The following is a 23,615-nucleotide window of genomic DNA, read 5'->3' on the forward strand; positions in this document are numbered from 1 at the left end:
TTCAATTTAAGTCTGAATTTTGCAATAAGAAGTTCATAATCTGAGCCACAGTCAGCTCCCAGTCTTGTTTTTGTTGACTGTGGAGAGCTTCTCCATCTTTGGCTGCAAAGAATATAATCAATCTGACTTCGGTGTTGACCATCTCGTGATGTCCATGTGTAGAGTCTTCTCTTGTGTTGTTGGAAGAAGGTGTTTGCTATGACCAACGTATTCTCTTGGCAAAACTCTGTTATCCTTTGACCTGCTTCGTTTTGTACTCCAAGGCCAAATTTGCCTGTTACTCCAGGTATCTCTTGACATCCTACTTTTGCATTCCAGTCCCCTATGATGAAAAGGATATCTTTTTTGGGTGTTAATTCTAGAAGATCTTGTAGGTCTTCATAGAACCATTCAACTTCAGATTCTTCAGCATTACTGGTTGGGGCATAGGCTTGGATTACTATGCTGTTGAATGGTTTGCCTTGGAAACGAACAGAAATCATTCTGTCATTTTTGAGATTGCACCCAAGTACTGCATTTCGGACTCTTTTGTTGACTATGAGGGCTAATCCATTTCCCTAAGGGATTCTTGCCCACAGTAGTAGATATAATGGTCATCTAAGTTAAATTCACCCATTCCAATCCATTTAATTCGCTGATTCCTAAAATGTTGACTTTCACTCTTGCCATCTCCTGTTTGACCACTTCCAATTTACCTTGATTCATGGACCTAACATTCCAGATTCCTTTGCAATATTGCTCTTTATAGCATCGGACTTTACTTCCATCACCAGTCACATCCACAACTGGGTGTTCTTTCCTCTTTGGCTCTATCTCTTCATTCTTTCTGGAGTTATTTCTCCACTCTTCTCCAGTAGCATACTGGGCACCTACCGACCTGGGGAGTGCATCTTTCAATGTCATATCTTTTTGCCTTTTCATACTGTTCATGGGGTTCTCAAAGTAAGAATACTGAGTGGTTTGCCATTCCCTTCTCCAGTGGACCACATTTTGTCAGAACTCTCCACCATGACCTATCCATCTTGGGTGGACCTACACGGCATGGCTCGTAGTTTCACAGAGTTAGAGAAGGCTGTGGTCCATGTGATTAGATTGGTTAGTTTTCTGTGATTGTGGTTTTCATTCTGTCTTCCCTCTGATGGAGAAGGATAAGAGGCTCATGGAAGCTTCCTGATGGCAGAGACTGTCTGAGGGGGAAACTGGGTCTTGTTCTGATGGGTGGGACCATGCTTAGTCAGTCTTTAATCCAATTTTGTGTTGATGGGCAGGGATGTTTTCCCTCCCTGTTGTTTGACCTGAGGCCAAACTATGGTGGAAGTGATGAAGATAATGTGGACCTCCTTCAAAAGGTCCCATTCATGCACTGCTGCACTCAGTGCCCTCAAACCTGCAGCAGGCCACTGCCAACCCACGCCTCTGCCGGAGACGTCTGGACACTCACATGCAAGTCTGGTTCAGTCTATTGTGGGGTCACTGCTCCTTTTTCCTGGGTCCTGGTGCACACAAGCTTTTGTTTGTGCCCTCCAAGAGTCTGTTTCTGCACCCAGAGTCCCTGCCCCTGCAGCAGTCCACTGCTGACCCACACCTCTGCAGGAGACACTCAAACACAGTTCTGGCTCAGTCTCTGTGGGAACTCTGGGTCCTGGTGCACACAAGGTTTGATTGAGCCCTTTGAGTGTCTGGTGGGTATGGGGTTTGATTCTAAATGTGATTTCACCCCTCCTACTGTCTTGCTGAGGCTTCTCCTTTGCCCTTGGATGTGGGGTATCTTTTTTTTTGGTGGGATCCAACATTTTCCTGTTGATGGTTGTTCAGAAGCAAGTTGTAATTTTGGAGTTCTTGCAGGAGAAGATGAGCATATGTCCTTCTATTCCACCGTCTTGGACTGCCATATGTAGTTTTTAGAATTAGCTAATATATGTATATTAGCTAATTCTAAAAATTGTTAATTCTAAGAATTAAAAACTAAGAATTCTATTTGCTAATATTTTATTGAAAACTTTACATCTATATCCATGAGGGATATTAGTCTGTAGTTTTATTTTTTGTAATGCCATCATTTGCTCTCAGTATCAGATCAGTACTAGTCCTATAAAAGTGAGTTTGGAAATGTTACCTCTTCTTGTATTTTCTGCAAGAGATAGTATAGAATTGGTGTTAATTGTCCTTTTTTAGTAGAAATCTCCAATGAAACCATCTGGGCCTAACGATTTTTTTCAGGAGGTTTTTTTTTTTTTTTTTTTAAATTTCTACTTTAGTACCATTGTGGTCAGAAAACGTGTTCTGTATAATTTTAGATATTTTCAATTTGTTGAAGTTTGTTTCATGACCCAGTATATAGTCTGTCTTGGCATGTATAGTGTGAATCCCTGAAAAGAATTTGTATTCTGCCATTGTTTGGTGGGTTATCCTATCAATGTCACTTATATCCTGTTGGTTAGTAGCACTGTTGAGTTCTTCTATATCCTTGCTCATTTTCTGTCTAGTTGTTTTATTATCAATTGCTAAGAGGGGGATGTTGAATTCTCAAACTCTAATTGTGAATCCATCTATTTCTCCTTATAGCTGTATCAAGTTTGCTTCAGGTACTCCAAAGCTCTGTTGTCTGGTGCATGCACATTTAGGATTGCTATATCTTCTCAGCAAATTGACACTTTAACTGTTATGTATTGTCCTTCTCTGTCCATGGTAATTGTTTTTGTTCTGAAATCTACTTTACCTAATATCAATATAGTCACTCCTGCTTTCTTTTGACTAATGTTTCATGGCATGTATTATTTTATCCTTTTACTCTCAACCTACTTATATTTAAACTGAGTTTCTTAGAGACAGCATATAGATGGATTATTTTTGAGCCACTCTGCCAATATTTATCTTATAATTGGTGTATTTAGATCATTTACATCAATGTAATTTTGATATTAAGAATTAAATCTGCCATTTTATTTTTAGTTTTCTCTTTGTCCCCTCTGTTCTTTGTTTTCTGTTTTCCTTACCATTACTGGTGGTGACTTATACCTTTGTTCAAATTCCATTTTGATTTATCTGTAGTGATATTTATTTATTTATTTTTGGTTGTGCTGGTTCTTTGTTGCTATGTATGGGCTTTCTCTAGTTGCAGTGAATGGGGGCTACTCTTCGTTGTGGTGCACGGGCTTATTGTGGTGGCTACTTTTGTTGTGGAACATAGGCTCTAGGTGCACAGGCTTCAGTAGTTGTAGCACACAGCCTTAGTAGTTGCAGCTTAAACGGGCTCTAGGGCTCAGGCTCAGTAGTTGTGGCACATGGGCTTGGTGGCCCCACAGCATATGGGATCTTCCCAAAGCAGGGATTGAATCCATGTCCCCTGCAGTGGAAGACAGATTCTTATACACTGCACCACCAGGGAAGTCCCTCTGTGGTGATTTTGATTGTTTATCTTTGGATAGCCTTTTAAGTGATTGTTCTAGGCATATATTATACCTATGTAACTTGTTACAATGTACTGGTATTGACATTGTACAAGTTAGAGTGAAGTGTAGAAACCTTACTTACTTTTAAGTCCCTTTCATCTTCCCCACTTGTAACCTTACTGTGTTATTGTATAATCTAATAGATATTTCCTCTACTTATTCAGAACTACATCAGAGAATGTTATAATTTTTCCTTCAACCATCAAACATAATTTGAGAAACTCAAGAGGAGATAAAAATCTGATATTTACCTATGTTTTTATCCTTTCCATTGTTCTTTCTTCCTTCCTGGTGTTCCAAGCTATCTTCTATCACCATTTCCTTTCCCTGTCAAAAACTTCCTTTACCTAGTCATTTAGGGTGGGTCTAGCATCAACAAATTCTTAGTTTTCTTTCTTCTGAGAATATTTTCATCTCCCCTTCATTCCTGAAGGATATTTTCGCTGGATGTAAAATTCAAGGTTGACATTTATTTTCTTTCAGCACCCGAAAAATGCTATACCACCTCCTTCTGGCCTCCATGGTTTTTGATGGGAAAACCACTGTCATTTGAACTATCTCTCCCTTATATGAAAGCATTTGTCTTTGTTTTTCTACTGTCCAGATTTTTCTTTTTCCTTAGTTTTCAGGGATTTGATTATAATAGATCTTGGTATAAATCTTTGAGTTTATGCAGTTTGGAATTCAGTCAGCTTCTTTAATCTGTAAGGTTTTTGTTGTGGTTGTTCAGTACCTCCGTCGTATCCAACTCTTTTTGACCCCATGGATTGCAGCACGCCAGGCTTCCATGTCCTTCATTATTTCCCAGGTTTGCTCAGACTCATGTCCATTGAGTCGGTGATACCATCCAACCATCTCGTCCTCTGTCATCCCCTTCTGCTCCTGCCTTCAATCTTTCACAGCATCAGGGTTTTTTCCAACAGGTCAACTCTTCACACCAGGTAGCCAAAGTGTTGGAGCTTCAGCTTCAGCATCAGTCCTTCCAATGAATCAGTACAGTTCAGTCGCTCAGTCATGTCCAACTCTTTGCGACCCCATGAATCGCAGCATGCCAGGCCTCCCTGTCCATCACCGATTCCCGGATTTTACCCAAACCCATGTCCATCGAGTTGATGATGCCATCCAGCCATCTCATCCTCTGTCATCCCCTTCTCCTCCTGCCGCCCATCCTGCCCACGATCAGGGTCTTTTCCAATGAGTCAGTTCTTCACATCAGGTGGCCAAAATGTTGGAGCTTCAGCTTCAGCATCAGTCCTTCCAATGAATATTCAGGACGGATTTCCTTTAGAATTAACTGGTTGGATCTCCTTGCAGTCCAAGGGACTCTCAAGAGTCGTCTCCAACACCACAGGTCAAAGGCATCAATTCTTCGGCGCTCAGCTTTCTTCACAGTCCAACTCTCACATCTGTACATGACTACTGGAAAAACCATAGCCTTGACTAGACGCACCTTTGTTGGCAATGTAATGTCTCTGCTTTTTAATATGCTATCTAGGTTGGTCATAACTTTCCTTCCAAGGAGTAAGCGTCTTTTAATTTCATGGCTGCAATCACCATCTGCAGTGATTTTGGAGCCCAAAAAAATAAACTCAGCCACTGTTTCCACTGTTTCCCCATCTATTTGCCATGAAGTGATGGGCCTAGATGCTATGATCTTATTTTTCTGAATGTTGAGCTTTAAGCCAACTTTTTCACTCTCCTCTTTCACCTTCATCAAGAGGCTCTTTAGTTCCTCTTTACTTTCTGCCATAAAGGTGGTGTCATATCTGAGGTTATTGATATTTCTCCCAGCAATCTTGATTCCAGCCTGTGCTTCCTCCAGGCCAGCATTTCGCATGATATGCTCTGCATATAAGTTAAATAAACAGGGTGACAGTATACAGCCTTGATGTACTCCTTTCCCAATTAGGAACCAGCCCGTTGTTCCATGTCTGACTCTAACTGTTGCTTCTTGACATGCATACAGATTTCTTAGGAAGCAGGTCAGGTGGTCTGGTATTCCCATCTCTTGAAGAGTTTTCCACAGTTTTTTGTAATCCACACAGTCAAAGGCTTTGGCATAATCAATGAAGCAGAAGTAAATATTTTTCTGGGACTCTCTTGCTTTTTCAATGATCCATCAGATGTTGGCAATTTGATCTCTGGCTCCTCTGCCTTTTTTAAATCCAGCCTGAACATCTGGAATCTCTCAGTTCATGTACTATCGAAGCCTGACTTGGAGAATTTTGAGCATTACTTTGCTAGCATGTGAGGTGAGTGCAATTGTGTGGTAGTTTGAACATTCTTTGCCATTGCCTTTCTTTGGGATTGGAATAAACACTGACCTTTTCCAGTCCTGTGGCCACTGCTGAGTTTTCCAAATTTGCTAGCATACTGAGTACAGCACTTTAACAGCATCATCTTTTAGCATTTGAAATAGCTCAGCTGGAATTCCATCACCTCCACTAGCTTTTTTTGCAGTGATGCTTCCTAAAGCCCACTTGATGTTGCATTCCAGGATGTCTGGCTCTAGGTGAGTGATCACATCATCGTGGTTATCTGGGTCATGAAGATCTTTTTTGTGTAGTTCTTCTGTGTATTCTTGCCACCTCTTCTTAATATCTTCTGCTTCTGTTAGGTCCATACCATTTCTGTGCTTTATTTTGCCCATCTCTGCATGAAATGTTCCCTTGGTATCTCTAATTTTCTTGAAGAGATCTCTAGTCTTTCCCATTCTATTGTTTTCCTCTATTTGCATTGATCATTTAGGAAGCCTTTCTTATCTCCAAACCCTGCATCTTATTTAAATCTTCAGTTTTAGCAGGCTTCCTCTGATACCATGGTGGCAAGGAAGGGAGACTCCACCCCATTACCTCCAGGTGAGGGTAAAAATCTAGGTTTCCCACTCAGTTTTCATTGACAGCCTGGGAGAGGAGGGGGTCTTCATTACTACTGGGCAGGACTGGAAATTCAGGCTCCCCCTAATCCACCTCAAGGTACCACCCTGCTCAAGAATGGCAGTGACACCTCGTTACTACTCCTCATGTGGCCTCCACTGTGTGGGCCTCATTGCCATTGAGCTTGGATAAAAGTCCTGGTTTTCCGCTCTGCCTTCTCTGACACCACCCTCATTGGGTGGAAGGAGAGACTAGTTACCACTCAGCTGACATTTTATTTTCATGTTTCATTCATGCAACAAATATATAATTGGTATTAATATATGCTAGGCATTATTCTACGTGATAGAGATGTAAAAAGGACAGATGAAGGCCTTGCCCATCATGAAGCTTACTTCTTTCTAATGGGGAAGAAAGACAGTAAGCAAATAAATAAATATTTGGTAATTGGTTACTGGTAAATTCAGAAAGGGTGCTTTTTAAGGTAGGATGGTCAGTAAAGGCCTTCCTGAGGAGGTGACATTTGGGAATAGAGCTAAATGCAGTAAAGTGAGGAATTTTGCAAAAATTGGGATGAAGAACATTCTAGATGAACAGGAGAGCAAGAGCAAAATTCTGAAACAGGAACGAATTTAGTTTATTTCATGTATATATGTTTTAATGTGCATTCAAAAATTATAACTACCACATCAAACACTTTGATTTCACAGACACCTTGCTTTGGATGAATTTAACTGTTTTAAGAGTGTAAAAGAAAAGAGAGGTTTTGACATAAGTGATATGTGAACATGGCAAAATTCTTGACAGTACTGAAGTTTAGGAAACAAACCTAGCTCTGAAGTAGATAATGTTATTAGCCTTGTTTAACATAAACTAGAACTTAGGGAGGTTGATTAGCTTGTACAAGTTCACACAGTAAAGAAGCGAGGGAGCTGCGATTCCACATGAGAAACTGAAGATCATACTGAAAGTTTAGAAGAAGAAATATGAAATTTTTCCTCTGCCAGGTGGAGCTGCTGGTTGTTGCATACAACAAACCAAAAACTTTTGAAAAACAGTTGGAGACCTATAAGTTGTTTAATTAAGCTTTTTTTTCTGTTTGTTCAAAGTTCATGCCTAAAGCAATTATATCACTTTAGTCCCCTCCAGCCTTTAGCTCTAAAATAATCAAGGGGCAAAAGGGGAGTTGGAGCTTATCAGATAAAATAAGGTTAAACCACTCAGGGTTCTGGAATGCCTAGCTGTTGACAATTCTCTCCATGTACCCGGAGGCCCTTTAACCAACTGAGATTCAGGTGCTGTCTTTAGCACAGCCGCCAAATCCAGCAGTGCTGAGGGGCAGTTTATGCCAGAGTAAGCAGGCCCAATCTCCCTTGCCTTGATGCTGAGGGACAGACTTTGCAAGATTCTCACCACAAAGTTCCAGGGGAAGCTCTGCAGACATCCCATCCTGTGAACTGCTCTGCTGTACCTGTGTACCTGGATAGGGACATCCTGAATCTACAGTCAGGCCACCAAAGAGCTCTCAGTGTTTGAGAAAGGGAAGCATCTTTATAGGCTTCTGGTTTATTCACATCCTTCTGCCTCTTTGCAGCTCCAAGCATATTTTGGAGGGAGATTTCATAAAGATTTCTAAATTGAGTTAGAATTTCAAGTCTATTGTGACATGCAAATTAGTCCTGCTTGCCCGTTGGCAGCAATGCAGCTGAAGTGCCTAGAGATGGGCCATAAAATGAAAACATCAAAGTGATTAAATGTGCCCGAAGAGTATAATTGAGTGCATGAATAAGAGAAAATAAAACAAATTGATTTTCTCCAGTGCCAGAAAAACAGAATAATTGAGAACAAAATAATAGACTTTGAAGTAATCAAAGTGAGGAATGCACCATAGTGACATAGAAACAGCCAGTTGTGGGAGAGATTTATTGTGTTTCTGTTATCATTTTTACAACTTTAATTTCATTAGCTAATAAATACAAATCAATTGAAAAATCAGTCAACCAGAAAGGAGGCAGTCCCCAGCCAAGATTTTTATTCACATCTCTAAAACAGGCCAAGGCAGTGATCCTTAATCTATTTGCATAAGCGCACATATCCCCCTTAAGCTGGAAAACAAGTTATGTGAGGCTTCTCTGCTTTGGAGGCGAGGATGTTCTCCTCTTGCCTGTCACTTTCCACATATAGGTTTACAGATTCAACTTTCCAAAGGATCACTTTTATACCCCACCAAGGTTTGCAACAGATGGAATTGCCTGAGTATAGCATCTTGGTTTACCAAGATGACATTTTCATGGCACTAACCGGCACCTGTGGTCTTTCAGTGGGTCTTTCTGAATTCACATAGTGGTGGTGGTAACGGTGCTGGCAGCTACAGCAGCCACAGCAACTTTCGCTCTCACAACGCTGCTAAGCATCTGCAGGTTTGTCATGTCCACCCCACCACCACACACACACCCAGGCACACATGCACACACACAAGTGACCCTGAAATTTAATCTAAAACCAAGAAGGCCAAGCAAGAGTATGCCACCCCTTTGGTGTCCAGCCTAGCAGCCATGATGCATGAAGGAGCAGGAGAGGGGAGTCAGGCGGGGAGACTTCTTAGGCTAGCAATAGCAGTGGAGCACTGGAGACACCAAGCTATGCTGAGACCAGGTGCTTGAACATCACAAGGCCAACATGAGACCACTGCAGAACTATTTTTATGGCTCCTCCAAGGAAAGAATCCCTTCACCCCACTCCTCAGCTATTCATGGGAAGGCTCAGTGGCGCTTCACTGCAGGATCCACAACGATGACTGATATGTTGGTGTTTTTTTCTTTTCACGGGCCCTTGAGCTACCCTGGCAGCTGTTGGCATTTCCAGATGTTCAAGACACACCCTACCTTCAGGCCTCCACAGTTAGAGACCATGACTTTGGCTCCAGTAAAAGTCTTTGGGATCATGGGGACTGTAAGCCAGGGTGCACAGAAAGAGTTGGCAGTGCTGGGACTGGCACTATTTGCTGGCTCCATCAGGATAGCATGGTTCATAGATTGTGCCTGCCAGGCAGTTTGTCCTGGAGAATTACTCTTCCAGGAAGCACCTAGAAGCTGAAAGGAATCTCTCTGATCTTCTGGTGGTATCCGAGGCCCAATCATGGTGTACCTTGTGGAGAACAGGGAATGTTAGCACTTTATTCTTTTGTGCAACCCCAGTTCAGGCCTAAAACCCCAGCTTCCATTTCCCATTGCTGTTTGGGTGGAGCAAAATGGAGCAAATGGCTTTCACAACTCTAAATCATTATACAGATGTAAGGCTGTATTATTCTTCCTGCTGCTGCTATTCCCATTATCCTGGATTTCCCAGCCCAGAGTTTTTGTCTGAAAAAGAAATGTGGAGAAAGCTCATGGACCAAAGAATCTGGAGCTATGACTCCAAAGTGGCTGGGAGGCATCGCCCAGCCCAGCAGATAGACTGCTTGAGGCCGAGCTCCACAAGCTGCCTGGCTGGCAGGCATGCAGCCCACTCCTGTGATGTCACCTCTCCAGTTACTGGTGCCTATCCCTCCACATGGAGCCAGCAGATTTAGGCACGGGGGGGAGAAAAAATGAATCATAGGCTATTTTAGAAATCACTTCAATTCAGTTTGAGACTGCAGTAGTCCCTTGCAAGTTAAGACCAGAGCACCCAAAACATCAGGGTACTATCCTTTAAGTGCTAATATCCTATAGATGCCAGAAGCCTGGTGGGATTAATTCACAGCCTGAGGCTCTATTTCAGGTCAGAGGCAGACAAGTGGTAACTGGTGGTTATACTAATTGTCATTGAAAGGCTTTCTCATGACAAGAGGGATCTACATTCTAAGACAAACAATATAGTTGACAATTAAGAGCTAACAACTAAAATCACCCATCCATTTCAGCACATACCCAAGGCTTCCTAGAAATCCTTTGTTCTGCCATTGTTCCCAGGTAAAGAGTGAGACCCTCAAGCCTGGTGTGATGAGGCAGCTACTAGGGAGCTTACTCTAGCCCTAGATCACACTAGATGGGACTCCTCCCCATTTTAAAATTGTTTGGAGGCTCCACATGGCCTCTAGGATAAGACTATGGGCTTTCAGACACTTGATAATCTGACCTCCATCAATCTCTCCAGCCTCATTGCACGTGCACGCACACACACACACACACACACACAAACCTGTCCCTGACCCTCATTCTGTGCTCTGGCCACAAAAACTTTGCAGGTGCTTTTATACATCCTTCGTTGTTCCTGCTGCCTGGTACAGTCTCTCTTCATTTGCCCTTCAAGATGACCCCTCCTCCATGCCCTCTCTTCAAATGCCCTCAGCACTCTGTACAGACTGGTATCATATGGCCTTATTGCTATGGACTATGATGTGTTTGTCTCCATATATGCTTTCCTTGCTAGACTGACAGCTCCGTGATGGCAAGAACTGTATCTTTCAGTGAATACTGATTGATTGATTCCTGCGCACTGTCAAAGTGGCTAACAATAGTGATGAACAACATTAACACATCCCTGCCCTCACAAGATGTGTTTGGTGTGCTAAGTGCATTGAAGAAAATAGAATGATGTGGCAGAAAATGAGTGACTGGGGGTAGAAACTTAGACTAGGTAGTCATCAGGCCCCTCAGAGGTGATTTTTGGATTGAGACCCGAGTGATAAGAAGAGTCAGGAATGAGAATATCCAGGAACAGAGCATGCTAGGTGGAAGGAATAACATGTGCAAAAAAGGGGGAGCCCTAAGAGGGAAAAATGACTAGTGTGTTCCAACAACACAAAGCAGTCCCATGTGGCCAGAACAGAGAGTGCAAAGAGGGCAGAGGCAGACAAGAGACCAGGGGCAGGGCCAGACCCTGCAGAGCTTGGTGGCTAAGTAGTTTGAATTTTATTCTAGGTGAGATTGGAAGCCTTAGAGGGCTTTAAGCATACAAGTAATGTGATCTGACCTAAGTTTTAACAAAATAATCATGCTGCTATATAGAGGAAGGGTTGTAGGTGGCAAGGATGGAAGCAAGAAGACCAATGTTGAGCCTGTTAGAGTTGTCCATGCAAGGGGTGACAGTGGCTTGGAGTAAAGTTATCACAGTGAAGGTTGGAGGGAAGTGGGTGGATTTAGAAAATATTGTGGAGGTAGAATTGACAGGACTTCCTAATGGATTGAAAGGGAGGTTATAAATGAAAGAGCAAATAAGAATGACCCCAGTCATTGTCATGAAGGAAAAAAAAAAAACCAAAAAGGAACTGTTCTATATCTGTACTGTCCAATATGGTCACCACTGACCACATGAGGCCATTTGAATTTAAGTTATTAAAATTAAATTTAAAATTCAATTCCTCAGTTGCACTGGCCATATTTCAAGTGCTCAATAGCCACAGGTAATTAGTGGCTATCATATTGGGCAGCGTAGATATAGAACATTTCCATCATCCCAGAAAGTTCTATTGGACAGCACTGCTCTACATTAAAAAAACTGAAAATTATGAAAATAAAAAGACAAGCCACAGACTGGGAGAAATTCTTGCAAAACACATTTCCAATAAGGACAATTAGCCAAAACATACAAAGAATTCTTAAAACTCAACAATAAGAAAACAACCCAATCCAAAAAATGGGCCAAAGATCTTAATACACACCTTACCAAAGGTGTCACACAGGTGGCAATTAAGTACATTAAGGTATGCTCACTATCATGTCACTAAGGAATTACAAATTAAAATAGTGAGTTCCACTACATACTTAATAGAAGAGCTAAAACCAAAACTATGACACCACCAAATGTTGACAAGGATGTAGAGCAACAGTAACTCGTTCATTGCTGGTGGAAATGCAAAATAGTACAGGCATTTTGGAAGACAGTTTGGCAGTTTCTTATAAAACTAAAACATAGTTTTAACATACAGTCCTGCTCCTTGCTATTTATTCAAATAAGATGAAAACTCATGTCCACACAAAAACCTACACACGAGTGTTTGTAGCAGCTTTATTCATAATTGCCAAAGCTTGGAAGCAACGAAGCTGTCCTTTAGTAGGTGAATGGATAAACTATGGTACATTCAGACATGGATGTCTGAATATTTTTCAGCACTAAAAAGAAATGAGCTATTGAGTGACAAAATGTAGAATAACATTAAATGTGTATCGCTAAGTAAAGGAAGCCATTCTCAAAAGGCTACATACTGCGTGATTTTAGCCATATGACATTCTTGAAAAGACAAAACTATAAAGACAGTAAAAATATCAGTGGCTGTGATGGGGTTAAGGAAAGAAAGGGAGGGGTGAATAGGTGAATAAGAATTTTAGAGCAGTGAAACTATTCTGTGTGATACTGCAATGATGGATACATAATATTATACACTTTTCAAAACTCATAGGCCTGTACAGCACCAAGAGTGAGCCCTAAGGTAAACTATGGACTAAATAATAATGTATCAATATTCATTCATCAGCTATAAAAAATGTACATACTAATGCAAGATGTTAATAATAGGGGAAATTGCCTCCTGGGGGGAGATGAGGAACAGGGGAATATGAGAGGTCTCCACACTTTCTGCTCAATGTTTCTGTAAACCTAAAACCGCTCCAAAAATAAAGTCTGTTAATTAGCAGCAACAATGAAAAAGAGTGCTCACAAGCACCTAGTACTGGCAAAGAATAGACAATAAATGTTGATTGAATAAATGAATGAACAGATGAATCAGTCAGTCATTGAATCAATAGAACCCAAGCCTCCTGAGTCCCAGTTCAGTACTCCTTCTTGTACATCAGAGGTAGGATGAGGCTATAATGTATTGTCAAAACCAAGATACTTGAGAGTGAAATGAGGTGCCATGGGTATAAGTCAGAACTATCTTAGAGATCACAAACTAGGAGCCTGTGAGCCACATCTTGTCTCCAAAATTGTTTTGTTTAGCCTCACAGAGTAATGTGCCACGTGATATTCTTTAAACATTTAAAGCAGTTGTTCACGTTTCACACTATGAAAACTCTGTATAAAGATGTGAATGTCTGACTTCACTTGGAAAGTGGAAAGATCTGACCCACATTCCTGCTCACTAGTGAATGGCTGGAACCAAGTAGCAGCTGCCCCCTCTGTGAGCAGGTACCTTCCTGTTTGCCACAAATTCCACCTTTCCCTATTGTATCTCCTACTCTAGGCCAAGTGTGAGTTTCCACTTTTCATCTTGCTGACACCATTTTGGTATTGTTTTCTTTTGTAATAGAGTTAAGAAAAAAGGAAATGATTTCTTACATTCATGCCATTCTGCAAAGTAGGGAAAAGAAAAAGGATCCAGAGGGATCCATATGTCTTACCCCCAGTCTGTTCAACTGACATCCAGTATATTCTTGGCCTCTATAGACATTTGAGTTTGCCCCTCTGATCTGTACCCTGTGTCTCCCCAGGCTGCAGACCATGCTGGTCTTTAGAATTTTCTCAGGCTGCCACCCACTGCTGGAAAAGCTAGATGTGAGGGGAAAACAATGGGCATTATTTAAGCTTACATTTTCATTGTTACCCAAACTCAATATTGCTCATCATCAACTTTTGGTGGAAACTATTTCTGTTGTTTTTCTTAATTGCCTCCAAATGTAACTAGAGAGTGAGACAAAGCAGTAGAGATCACAGCACCCACCTTTCCTTTCTGTGAACATGTGTCATTGGGACACCCGGACATGGAATTTTGTTCAACTGTACACTCACTCATTCATCAAGCTCTGGCTGTTCTTACAGATGGAAGCACCCTTGCTTCAGCACTGGGACCCCCCTGTAGATCTCCTCAGCAGAGTCAACAACACACACAAAGGCCCACATGGAGATGGGAAAGTATGGATGGGACACATGTGAGCTAAAGTGTTAGATTTCATTCATAGGTGCTCGGGAGCTGCTAAAGTTATTATGGAGCAGAGGAGGCATGTGATCACAGCTAGAATTGTGTAGGGGACAGCTCCAGAAGTGGGAGTACCAGTTAAAAGGCTGTTGCAGTGACCTGAGTGACGAGAGCTATGACTAAGGTGAAGAGAGGGGAACAGAAAAGAGAGGACAGATTTGGAAGACATCTTAAGGTTAAATCTGGCAGCTCATAAGATGTAGAGAGTAAAAAATGAAGAATCAAAGATTATCCAGAGATTATGAACTTAAGGGTTGAAAACACCCAAGCCATGATCCAAAAAATTAACTTTTGCTTTGCAAAAGTTAGAAGAATGAAAAATCAGAATTCCCTGGCAGTCCAGTGGTTTAGGACTCTACACTTTCTCTGCCAACGGCCTGGGTTTAATCCCTGGTCAGAGAACTAAGATCCCACAAGCCCTACAGCTTGACCAAAAAAGAAGACTGCGAAAACAAATTATATACTGAGACAAATGCTTGCTAATCATATATCCAACAACAGATTTATATCTAGAATATATAAAGAACTCTCCAAACTCAACAGTAAAAAAAAATCCAATTAATAAAAGACATGAAGAGGATATACAGACAGCAAATAAGTGCATGAAATGATGTTCAACATTATTGGCCATTCAGTTCAGTTCAGTTCAGTCACTCAGTCATGTCTGACTCTTTGCAACTCCATGAACCACAGCATGCCAGGCCTCCCTTTCCATCACCAACTCCCTGAGTCCACCCAAACCCATGTCCATCAGGTCGATGATGCCATCCAGCCATCTCATCCTCTGTCATCCCCTTCTCCTCCTGCCCTCAATCTTTCCCAGCATCAGGGTCTTTTCCAATGAGTCAGCTCTTTGCATCAGGTGGCCAAAGTATTGGAGTTTCAGCTTCAACATCAGTCCTTCCAATGAACACCCAGGACTGATCTCCTTTAGGATGGACTGGTTGGACCTCCTTGCAGTCCAAGGGACTCTCAAGAGTCTTCTCCAACACCACAGTTCAAAAGCATCAATTCTTCGGGGCTCAGCTTTCTTTATAGTCCAACTCTCACATTCATACATGACCACTGGAAAAACCATAGCTTTGACTAGACAGACCTTTGTTGGCAAAGTAATGTCTCTGCTTTTTAATATGCAGTCTAGGGTGGTCATAACTTTCCTTCCAAGGAGTAAGTGTCTTTTAGGAAAGTGCAAATTGAGACCACAATGAGAGATCCCTACACACCTATCAGTCAAAATAAAAACTAGTGACACCACCAAATGCTAACAAGAATGCTGAGAAACTAGATCCTTCATACAGTGTTGGTGGGGATACAAAATAGTATGGCCACTCTAAAAAACAGTTAGGCAGTTCCTTATAAATTAAACATGTGATTACCATAGGACCCTGCAGTTGCATTCTTGGGCATTTATTCTAGAGAAATGAAAAGTGTGTTTACACAAAAACTTGTTCATGAATGTTCATAGCAGCTTTATGTATGTGTGTGTTTGTGTGTGTGTATATGTGTGTGTGTGTGTGTGTGTGTATATATAAAATACACATAAATATATATAACTGGGAATAGCCCAGATATCCTTCAATGAGTAAGTAGTTAAACAAACTGTGCTATGTACATACCATGGAACACTACTCAGCAAACAAAAAGGAACTAACTTAATGCACACAACAGCCTTAATGGATCTTTAAGGGCATTGTGCTGAGTGAGGAAAAACAAAATCTCAAAATGTTATATACTGTATGAGTCCATTTATATAACATTCTTGAAATTACAAAGTTATAGACCTAGGGACCAGATTAATGGTTGTCAGGGCTTAAAGATAGGGGGTGAAGGGGAGTTAACAAGGTGGCTTGAGGGAGATCTTGTGGTAATGGAATAGTTCTGTATCTTCTTGTGGTGGAAAATGAAAGTGAAAGTCACTCAGTTGTGTCCGACTCTCTGCAACCCCATGGACACAGTGCATGGAATTCTCCAGGCCAGAATACTGGAATGGATAGCCTTTCCCTTCTCCGGAAGATCTTCCCAACCCAGGGATCGAACCCAGGTCTCCTGAATTACAGGCGGATTCTTTACCAGCTGAGCCACAAGGGAAGCCCAAGAATACTAGAGTGGGTAGCCTATCCCTTCTCCAGGTGATCTTCCCAAGCCAGGAATCAAACCAGGGTCTCCTGCATTGCAGGTGGATTCTTTACCAACTGAACTATGAGGGAAGCCCTCTTGTGGTGGGGGTTATACAAATTTACGCATGTGATAAAAATTTCATAGAATATACACACACACACACACACACACAAATAAGTTCATATAAAACTGGCAAAATTTAAATATGGTCTGTGAATTATACCAGTGCCAATTTCCTAGTTTTGATATTAAATAATAATTATGTAAGATATTGCCACTTGGAAAAACTTGGTGAAGGCTACTTCTTGGTACTTTTTTTTACAACTTCCTATAAATCTATAGTAATTTTAAAATTACAAAGTTAAGTACTGCCCCCCAAAAAGGAATAAACTATTGATACACTAAAAATTTGCATGAAAATCAAAGGCATTATGCTGCTTGAAAGAATCCAGTCTTAAAATGTCACATACTGATGATTCCATTTATATGACATTCTAAAAAGACAACACTTAGAGTGATGGAGAATAGGTCAGTAGTTGCCAGGTGGTAAGAGCGGGAGGGGAAGATGTGACTGCAAAAAGAAAGCAGAGGAAATTTTGGTGAATAATGGGGCCAATCTGTCTTAAGAATCTTGACATGTGTTAAGAATCATAGAACTGCACATAGCAAAGAAAGTCACTTTTACTGTATGTTTAATACTGTATTAAAAATTAAACTAGATAGGCAAGTGGGTGCTGATTTTTCTTTCCTTCCTTTCTTCCATTCATCCACGTATTGAGCACCTACTATGTGTGAGGCACTGTGCTAGACTTTGGATATCAACTAAAAGTAAGGCAGCTAGATCCTTGCCCTCATGGAACATCCTTCCTGTTTTAGAGTAGAAGTGGTCAGTAGGGTTTGGAGCCCAGTATTTTGGCTTGGGGAAATAGGTCAAGAAGAAGACTGTGGAGGGACCAGTCCTGTAGGATTTCAAGTAATTGCTTTTACCTCAAAGATTCTTAGACCTGAGAGTAGGGGAAAATCCCCAATTTATCTTTCACAGGTACTCATGAGAGAAAATGCTAAAAGGGTTGTACCTTGCTAAGCAGGGGAAGAAAGGTTGGGGATATGGGAAGATTTGATGCAGTTAGTGAAGTATGGGCTCTGAAAAGTATTACCCAAATTTGTGCATGTGTGTATGTGTGGCTTAAAACAACCATTTGTTTAGCTCATGACTTTGTGAGTTGGCAATAGGGCTTGGTTCAGCTGAGTGGTTCTTCTGGTTTTGGCTGAGTTCACCTAGCACTGCAGTCAGCCAGCTGTCCAAGGCCTCACTCACATGCCTGGTGGGTGGCTGGTGGTTGCTGGGATAACTGGACCAGATGTCTCTCGCCATCCAGCAGCCTAGCCTGAGCTTGTTCCTATGGGGGGGGGGCGGTTCTCAGGGTTCCCAAGGGCAGCAAGAGAACAAGCCCCAAAATGAAAGTGCCTTTTTTTAACAGCTTTATTGAGGTATAGTTCACATATGTTACTTGAATTTGAATTTTGTTTTCTCTCCTGTTTGCAGGGAATCTGAAGCATGTGGTCTAGTTGACAAAAAGAGATCAAATTTCCAGAGCCAAAGAGCAGTGCCTATAATGAAGACAGCGTGTTTATGCGAGCAGTGTGTGGAATTTGTGACTGCAGGGGAAATTTGGAAGAAATTACTTCCTGAAAATTTCCAAGGGGCACCAAGTGGCAGCTGGCCTCCTAGCATGAGGCAGGCAGGCACCCCAGAGGCCTCAACTAGACCTAGGGGAAGACAAACATTTCCAACATTTAAAGTGTTTATTTTTAAAAAATATACAGATGCCGTTTTTAATCTTTGAAAATTATTTTTAGGCAAGTTGGGGAGGGGGTGTTTTTATTTTCTTAAAGGAGACAGATCAGAAGCTGGAGGAAAGCATGGAGCTTTAGTTGGCAGTTGGTGGGGCAGTGGGGAGCTGAGAGGCAGGGTTTGGGCCTCAAGATCATCCAGGTGGAACCTTGGGGGAGAGGGATCTGGTCACAGATGGGGAGAAATCCACCTGTGTTGTTTTCAAGATTCTGAATTTATTTTGTTTTTTAATAAAATCTTTGCAAACCTACCTTTCTTCCATTTTCTTCATTGTAAAGTACCACTGACAGCACACAATTGTGAACATTTCCTCTCACTGAAGTATAAAGACTAACCCTGCTGCTTCCCTGTTCTCCTCTGCCCCAGCCTGATAGGGTGACTCTGAGTGCTGGATCCTGCTAAGGAACTAGTGTGTCTTCCACTAAGTCCTGGGGACAGAAAGCCAAGCTCTGACCTGTGCTGGGGCCTGACCAGAGCTCACAGGAATACAGGTGCTGCAACCATGGGGAAGGCCTTGCTGGCTCCCCAGAGAGAAGCTATCCTGCCTGGGGAGTGACTCAGTGATGGGAAGAGCAGGTGGCAGGTCAGATCCAAGAGGGACATCTTGATGAATAGAGGCTATTTCCCATCAAGCACACTTGATGAAAATGGGATACAGTTGTGATGTGTTGGTTTTCCTATAACCTCAAAGGCAAAGAAAAGATGGCAAAATGCAGATGGGGGTCTCAAGAGATGAGAAAGCAGAAGTGACAGCCAAATGTCCAAATTTTGGAGTTTGATTCGCCAAGTATTTATGCAGCTCCTACAGATACTGGGACTTGGATGGGAGACAAGGACACAACCCCATCCTGGCCGTCTAGGAACTCCCGGACAAGGCAAAGGAGGAGAGAAGGAACCAGATCCCAACATGCTTCATGCTCTGTAATGAACAGGAGTCCTGAACTCTGAGAGCACTGAGGAGAGAGAAACCTACCAGGCCAGGGCAGCATCCCAGAGCATTTCAAAGGGGATGATATTTGAACTGGGCCTTGTAGGATGAGTTGTATTTCTCCAGGCTACTGAGAGGAGGAAGGGCATTCCGCAGAAGGGAGTGGAAAAAAGCCGTGAACATGTCCCGGGATGGGAATCAGTTCAGTTCAGTTCAGTTGCTCAGTTGTGTCCAACTCTGTAACCCCATGGACACCAGGCCTCCCTGGGATGGGAATAGCCAAGCTTTTATTAAACAACATTGGGGTACCTGGATGGCTAGGAATACCAGTCACTTCAAATGCCCACAATTCTAATTATACACTCAGCTTAAGGATTGTTTTACTTATACCAAAATGTAAGATTTAAAAAATAGAAGAGGGAGGAGGCACTGAATGGGGCAGGTGGGGGTGTGGGGGAGGCCAGGGAAGACAAATAAGAACTCTGAATTCCCAGCCTGTGAAGAACCACCCACCAAGGTTTGTCCTTTCAAAAGCTTGCTGGGTCTGATATCTAAATCCTTCCCCACCTTCCAAAGTCATCACCCAAATTCCTGTGAAGGACTCAGCCACAAGACACAACCACAGGGTAAAGTGGTGAATACTAGTGCTTCGTTTTCCTTTTAAGAGGAATGGGCCTGAACCAAAAGGAGCCCTTTCTCACTGGGCAGCCAGGGCTACCTTCTCACCAGCACCGGCTCTGCTGGCTGAGCCCCAGAGTGAGCTGCTGAACCTAAGCCAGGCCTGTTCTGAGAGATGGCACCACCTCAGTGGCCTTCAGGATTCCTTTTCATTCCATTCTTGTTCAAATGTTAGGCAAAAAAAAATCTCATAGATGGAACTAAGAATCATTTTCCATTTTTTACAATTAAAATACCAAACAGAAGTGGTATTCCCAAAACAAACAAGACAGATTGAGTTATTCCACTCAGTCTAAACTCATCAAATTATACACATTAAATATGTGCAACTTTTTGTCTATCCATTACACCCTCAGTAAAACTGTTTTTAAAAAAAAAAGTATTTCTTTGCTAAGAATTATCTTAAGTGCCTAGAGGAAAAAAGACTGAAAGGAAATACACCAAGATATTAACTGAGGTAGGCTTCTGTGGAGGAAGAAGATATAAGGATGGTTTAATTTTGGTTTCTTCTACTTTTCAATATTTTCCCAGTTTTCTTAATAAGCATGGTCTAGTTTTGTAATAGGAAAAATAAATACATAAACTCTTTATAAAAAGAACTGATCTGCAGGTAAAGTTACAGATCAAAGTAAATTCAAGACACCCACTGAGGAAGAGTTTGTGTTTAGGCCCCAGGGCTGTTCTAACAGCCCAGGAGGTTCTGAGCTGGCAAGGAAGACTGGTCAGGCTGGAGGGCTCCTGATCTACAATTCACTCAGCCAGAGAGGGTCTTTTAGGATAAGGTGGCTTGAGGAAAGTGCAACTTTGTACCCAGTTTGAGCCTACCTTCCCTTCAGGAAACATCCGCCTTTGTGCCCAAAAGGACCAGCCATCATAACCATAGTAATAATGCAAAGCAAGGCTTAAAATATACCCCATTTTACAAATCACTTTTATTTACACTATGTCACTATCCACCCGGCTGGGTAGGTATTATCATCTCTACTCTATAGATTAGCAAACTGAGGCCACAAATTGTGAAGTAACTTGCCCCTTGTCAGTGGCAGAGCCAGGAAGCCAACCCAGCTGGAACTACAAGTTCCCTTACTTCCCCATCGTTCCCTCCCCCTCAACCCCACACTGAGTGCCACTAAAATATTTTTAAACTGTGACTTTGGAGTAAACAACTTTCTTCTTGCTTCCAAAGTCCAAGCTGGACCAAGCCTCATGCTGCTCTGCAACCATCCCCTCACATCAACAACAGTAAGTACTTGTGTGCTTTTCAGCAAGTTATTCCACCTTTCTGGGTCTGTTTCCTTATCCCTGTAAAGTGGGGCGAATAATTCCCGCACTTCATGGGCTATTGTGAGTGCTTGATGAATTATCTTAGATGAAAGGACTTTGAAAAGAATCTAAAGTCTTGTGTGCAGGAGGGCCTGCCAGAAAAATGAGCCTGGAAAGACCAACCTCTGAGGAAAACCCAGGGCTCCCAGGAGCCCCACAGGCCTTCACTATCTCTCACCAAGGAACACAAAGGGGCCAGAGAGACCAAAAGAGAGGTTTAGGCTGTGTTCGCAATTCAAGGTTTAGAAAATAACCCTTTAAAAAGTATGTATGTGTATATATATATGTGTGTATATATATACACACACACACACATATATATATATATATATACATATATTTAAGATATGCCTTTATTTGCATAAAACACCTCTGGAAAGAGACATAAGAAACTGGGTCACCTCAGTTTCCTGCACCTCAGGCAGGAAAACCAGGTGGCAGGTGGCAGAGGAGTAAAGGAGGCTTGCACTATGTTCCTTTGTATCTTTTGATTTTTGAATCATGTGAATGTACTACCTGGCCCCCACCAAAAGTAAATAAATATATATATATATATTTTAAAAGCCAATGGGGAAAAAAGCCAACGGAAAAATCCCAAGCCAGTTTCCCTTTGGGGGGAGGGGGTGGATCTGCCTCTGCTGCCTTCATTGTGAGCTGTCACAGAAAGAGGGGTATATTTCCAATTCTATATTTAAAAGACTCTTTCTAAGGCAGAAAAACTTCTTTATAAGAAAATCAAATATTGTGATTCAACAAAAAAGGAAGGAGGATAAAGAAGAGGAGGACAAGGAGAGAGAAGAGAAAGAAAAAAAGCAAACAGCCATCAAGGCTAATCAGGTTTTGACATCTCCAAGCCCCTGCATGGAAAACTCCAGCAGCTCTTCCTCCCCCACCTTGGCCAAGGACGAGTCCCCAAACCTGCTCAGTGCTGGGCCCCAAGATGACCAGCAGCACATATGCACCTTTGGCCTCAAACTGCCTGAGTTTGACTCCCCTCCCTGTTACTCACTAGCTGTGTGACTTTGGCCAAGAAACGCTCTCTGTGAGCCTTAGTCTCCTCATCCATCAAATGGAGATACTCCCTGTACTACCTTACTGGCTGGTTTTGAGGGATCAAAGAGATCATGGAAGAAAGCACATTTAGCGTACATATTAGATGTCAATTATCAGACACTGTTCCTGCCCTAAATGTGAAGGCAAAGAATCTTCCCTACATTCTCTGGCTTCAGGAATTAGGGGAAGAGAATGCAAGTTAATGTGGTTGTGCATTGGTACATTGTTCTGGGGCAAAGAGACATAGCTATTACTAGATTCTCAATACTCAACAGGGTTTTGAAAGCTACCTACCAAAGGTTTTGAGAGCTGCAAATGTAAAGACAGACATGCATAGTGCCTTTGAAGATGGGAACCATCCAAGACCCTCACCTGAGGGTCTCTGCACAGGCTAGTACTTTCACCTGCAATGCTCAGATCTTCCCCAGACTGGCTCCTTTGAGCCATGCCATCTAAAGTAGCCACTTTGCTCTCTTTGTTCCAAAATACCATTTATTTTCATACCGTTTACCATTATCTTATTCTTTTTTATTCCTACACATACACACACACACACACACACACACACACACACACACACACATGCCTTCGGAGGGTGGGAACTTTGGCAGTTTCATTGCTGTACCCCAGTGCTGGGCATGGTACCTGGCACCTGTAATTCTCCATACACATCTACATGATGGTGAAACTACACAGTGAGACAAAGCAATGCTTCACATTCTGGGTATTACTGGACACAGAAGTGGGACAGGCAATCTAGACTGGGGCCATCATGAAGGCTACAATATTTAAGCTGATCTTGGAGCAGGCATCAGGGGCAAACATTTCAGGCAAAGGCACATGAAATTTAGGGAAGTGACAAGCAGTTCAGTGTTGCTGGAACACAGAATATTAGACTATTCAAGTAAATCAACTGTGAAAAGATGTTTTTCAGACAACAGGGGAAATTTGGACAGAGACTAGGTGAGGTTAAAATTATTGCTAATTTTGTTAAGTATGATAACATCATGGTAGTTATATATTTATCTAAGTCCTCAACTATTAAAGATACAAAGTGAAGTATTTACAGGTGAAATAATATATCTGGGGTTTCTTTAAAATTACTCCAGAAGGGGCAAGTGTATGGGTATGTGGCAGCGGGTAGTGGGTCGAGATAAATGAAACAAAATTTGAAAAATGTTGATCATTGTTGAAGCTTCATGTTTGATGGACACATGAAGGTTGGATGTACTATCCTTTCTACTTTTATGTGCTTTTAAATATCCATAAGAAAAAACTGAGATATATATTAGTGAGTGACAAGAAGGAAAATAGCAGGGGCCAGTCACAAAGGGCCTCTGTGCCAGGTAGAGGAGGTGAGACTTGATCCTGCAGGTAAGAAGCCATCAGAGACTTTTAAGCCAAAGAGTGGCTTGATCATATTTGCATTTTAAAA

The 23,615-nt window shown here is 41.9% G+C and overlaps 1 protein-coding gene and 1 long non-coding RNA gene across 6 annotated transcripts in view; one reads left to right on the top strand and one right to left on the bottom strand.

Moving 5' to 3' along the window:
* The window catches only part of HDAC8 (histone deacetylase 8), a 259,468-nt gene extending 241,020 nt beyond the window's left edge, over window positions 1–18,448 (top strand). For all 5 annotated transcript variants that reach the window (XR_014076044.1, XR_014076045.1, XR_014076043.1 and 2 more), the window contains one exon: window positions 17,890–18,448. Coding sequence is in view for 2 of the 5 variants with exons in the window: in XM_081566952.1 (XP_081423078.1) it covers window positions 17,890–17,912 (23 nt within the window). In the remaining 3 variants the exon portion in view is untranslated. The remainder of the gene's footprint in view (window positions 1–17,889) is intronic.
* Window positions 1–23,615, bottom strand: part of LOC145536841 (uncharacterized) — a 152,112-nt gene that overhangs the window by 119,732 nt on the left and 8,765 nt on the right. The window lies entirely within an intron of this gene.

The sequence above is a fragment of the Giraffa tippelskirchi genome, chromosome X, assembly GCF_054371585.1.
Source record: "Giraffa tippelskirchi isolate mGirTip1 chromosome X, T2T-mGirTip1v1.2.pri, whole genome shotgun sequence".
NCBI classification, from domain to species: domain Eukaryota; kingdom Metazoa; phylum Chordata; class Mammalia; order Artiodactyla; family Giraffidae; genus Giraffa; species Giraffa tippelskirchi.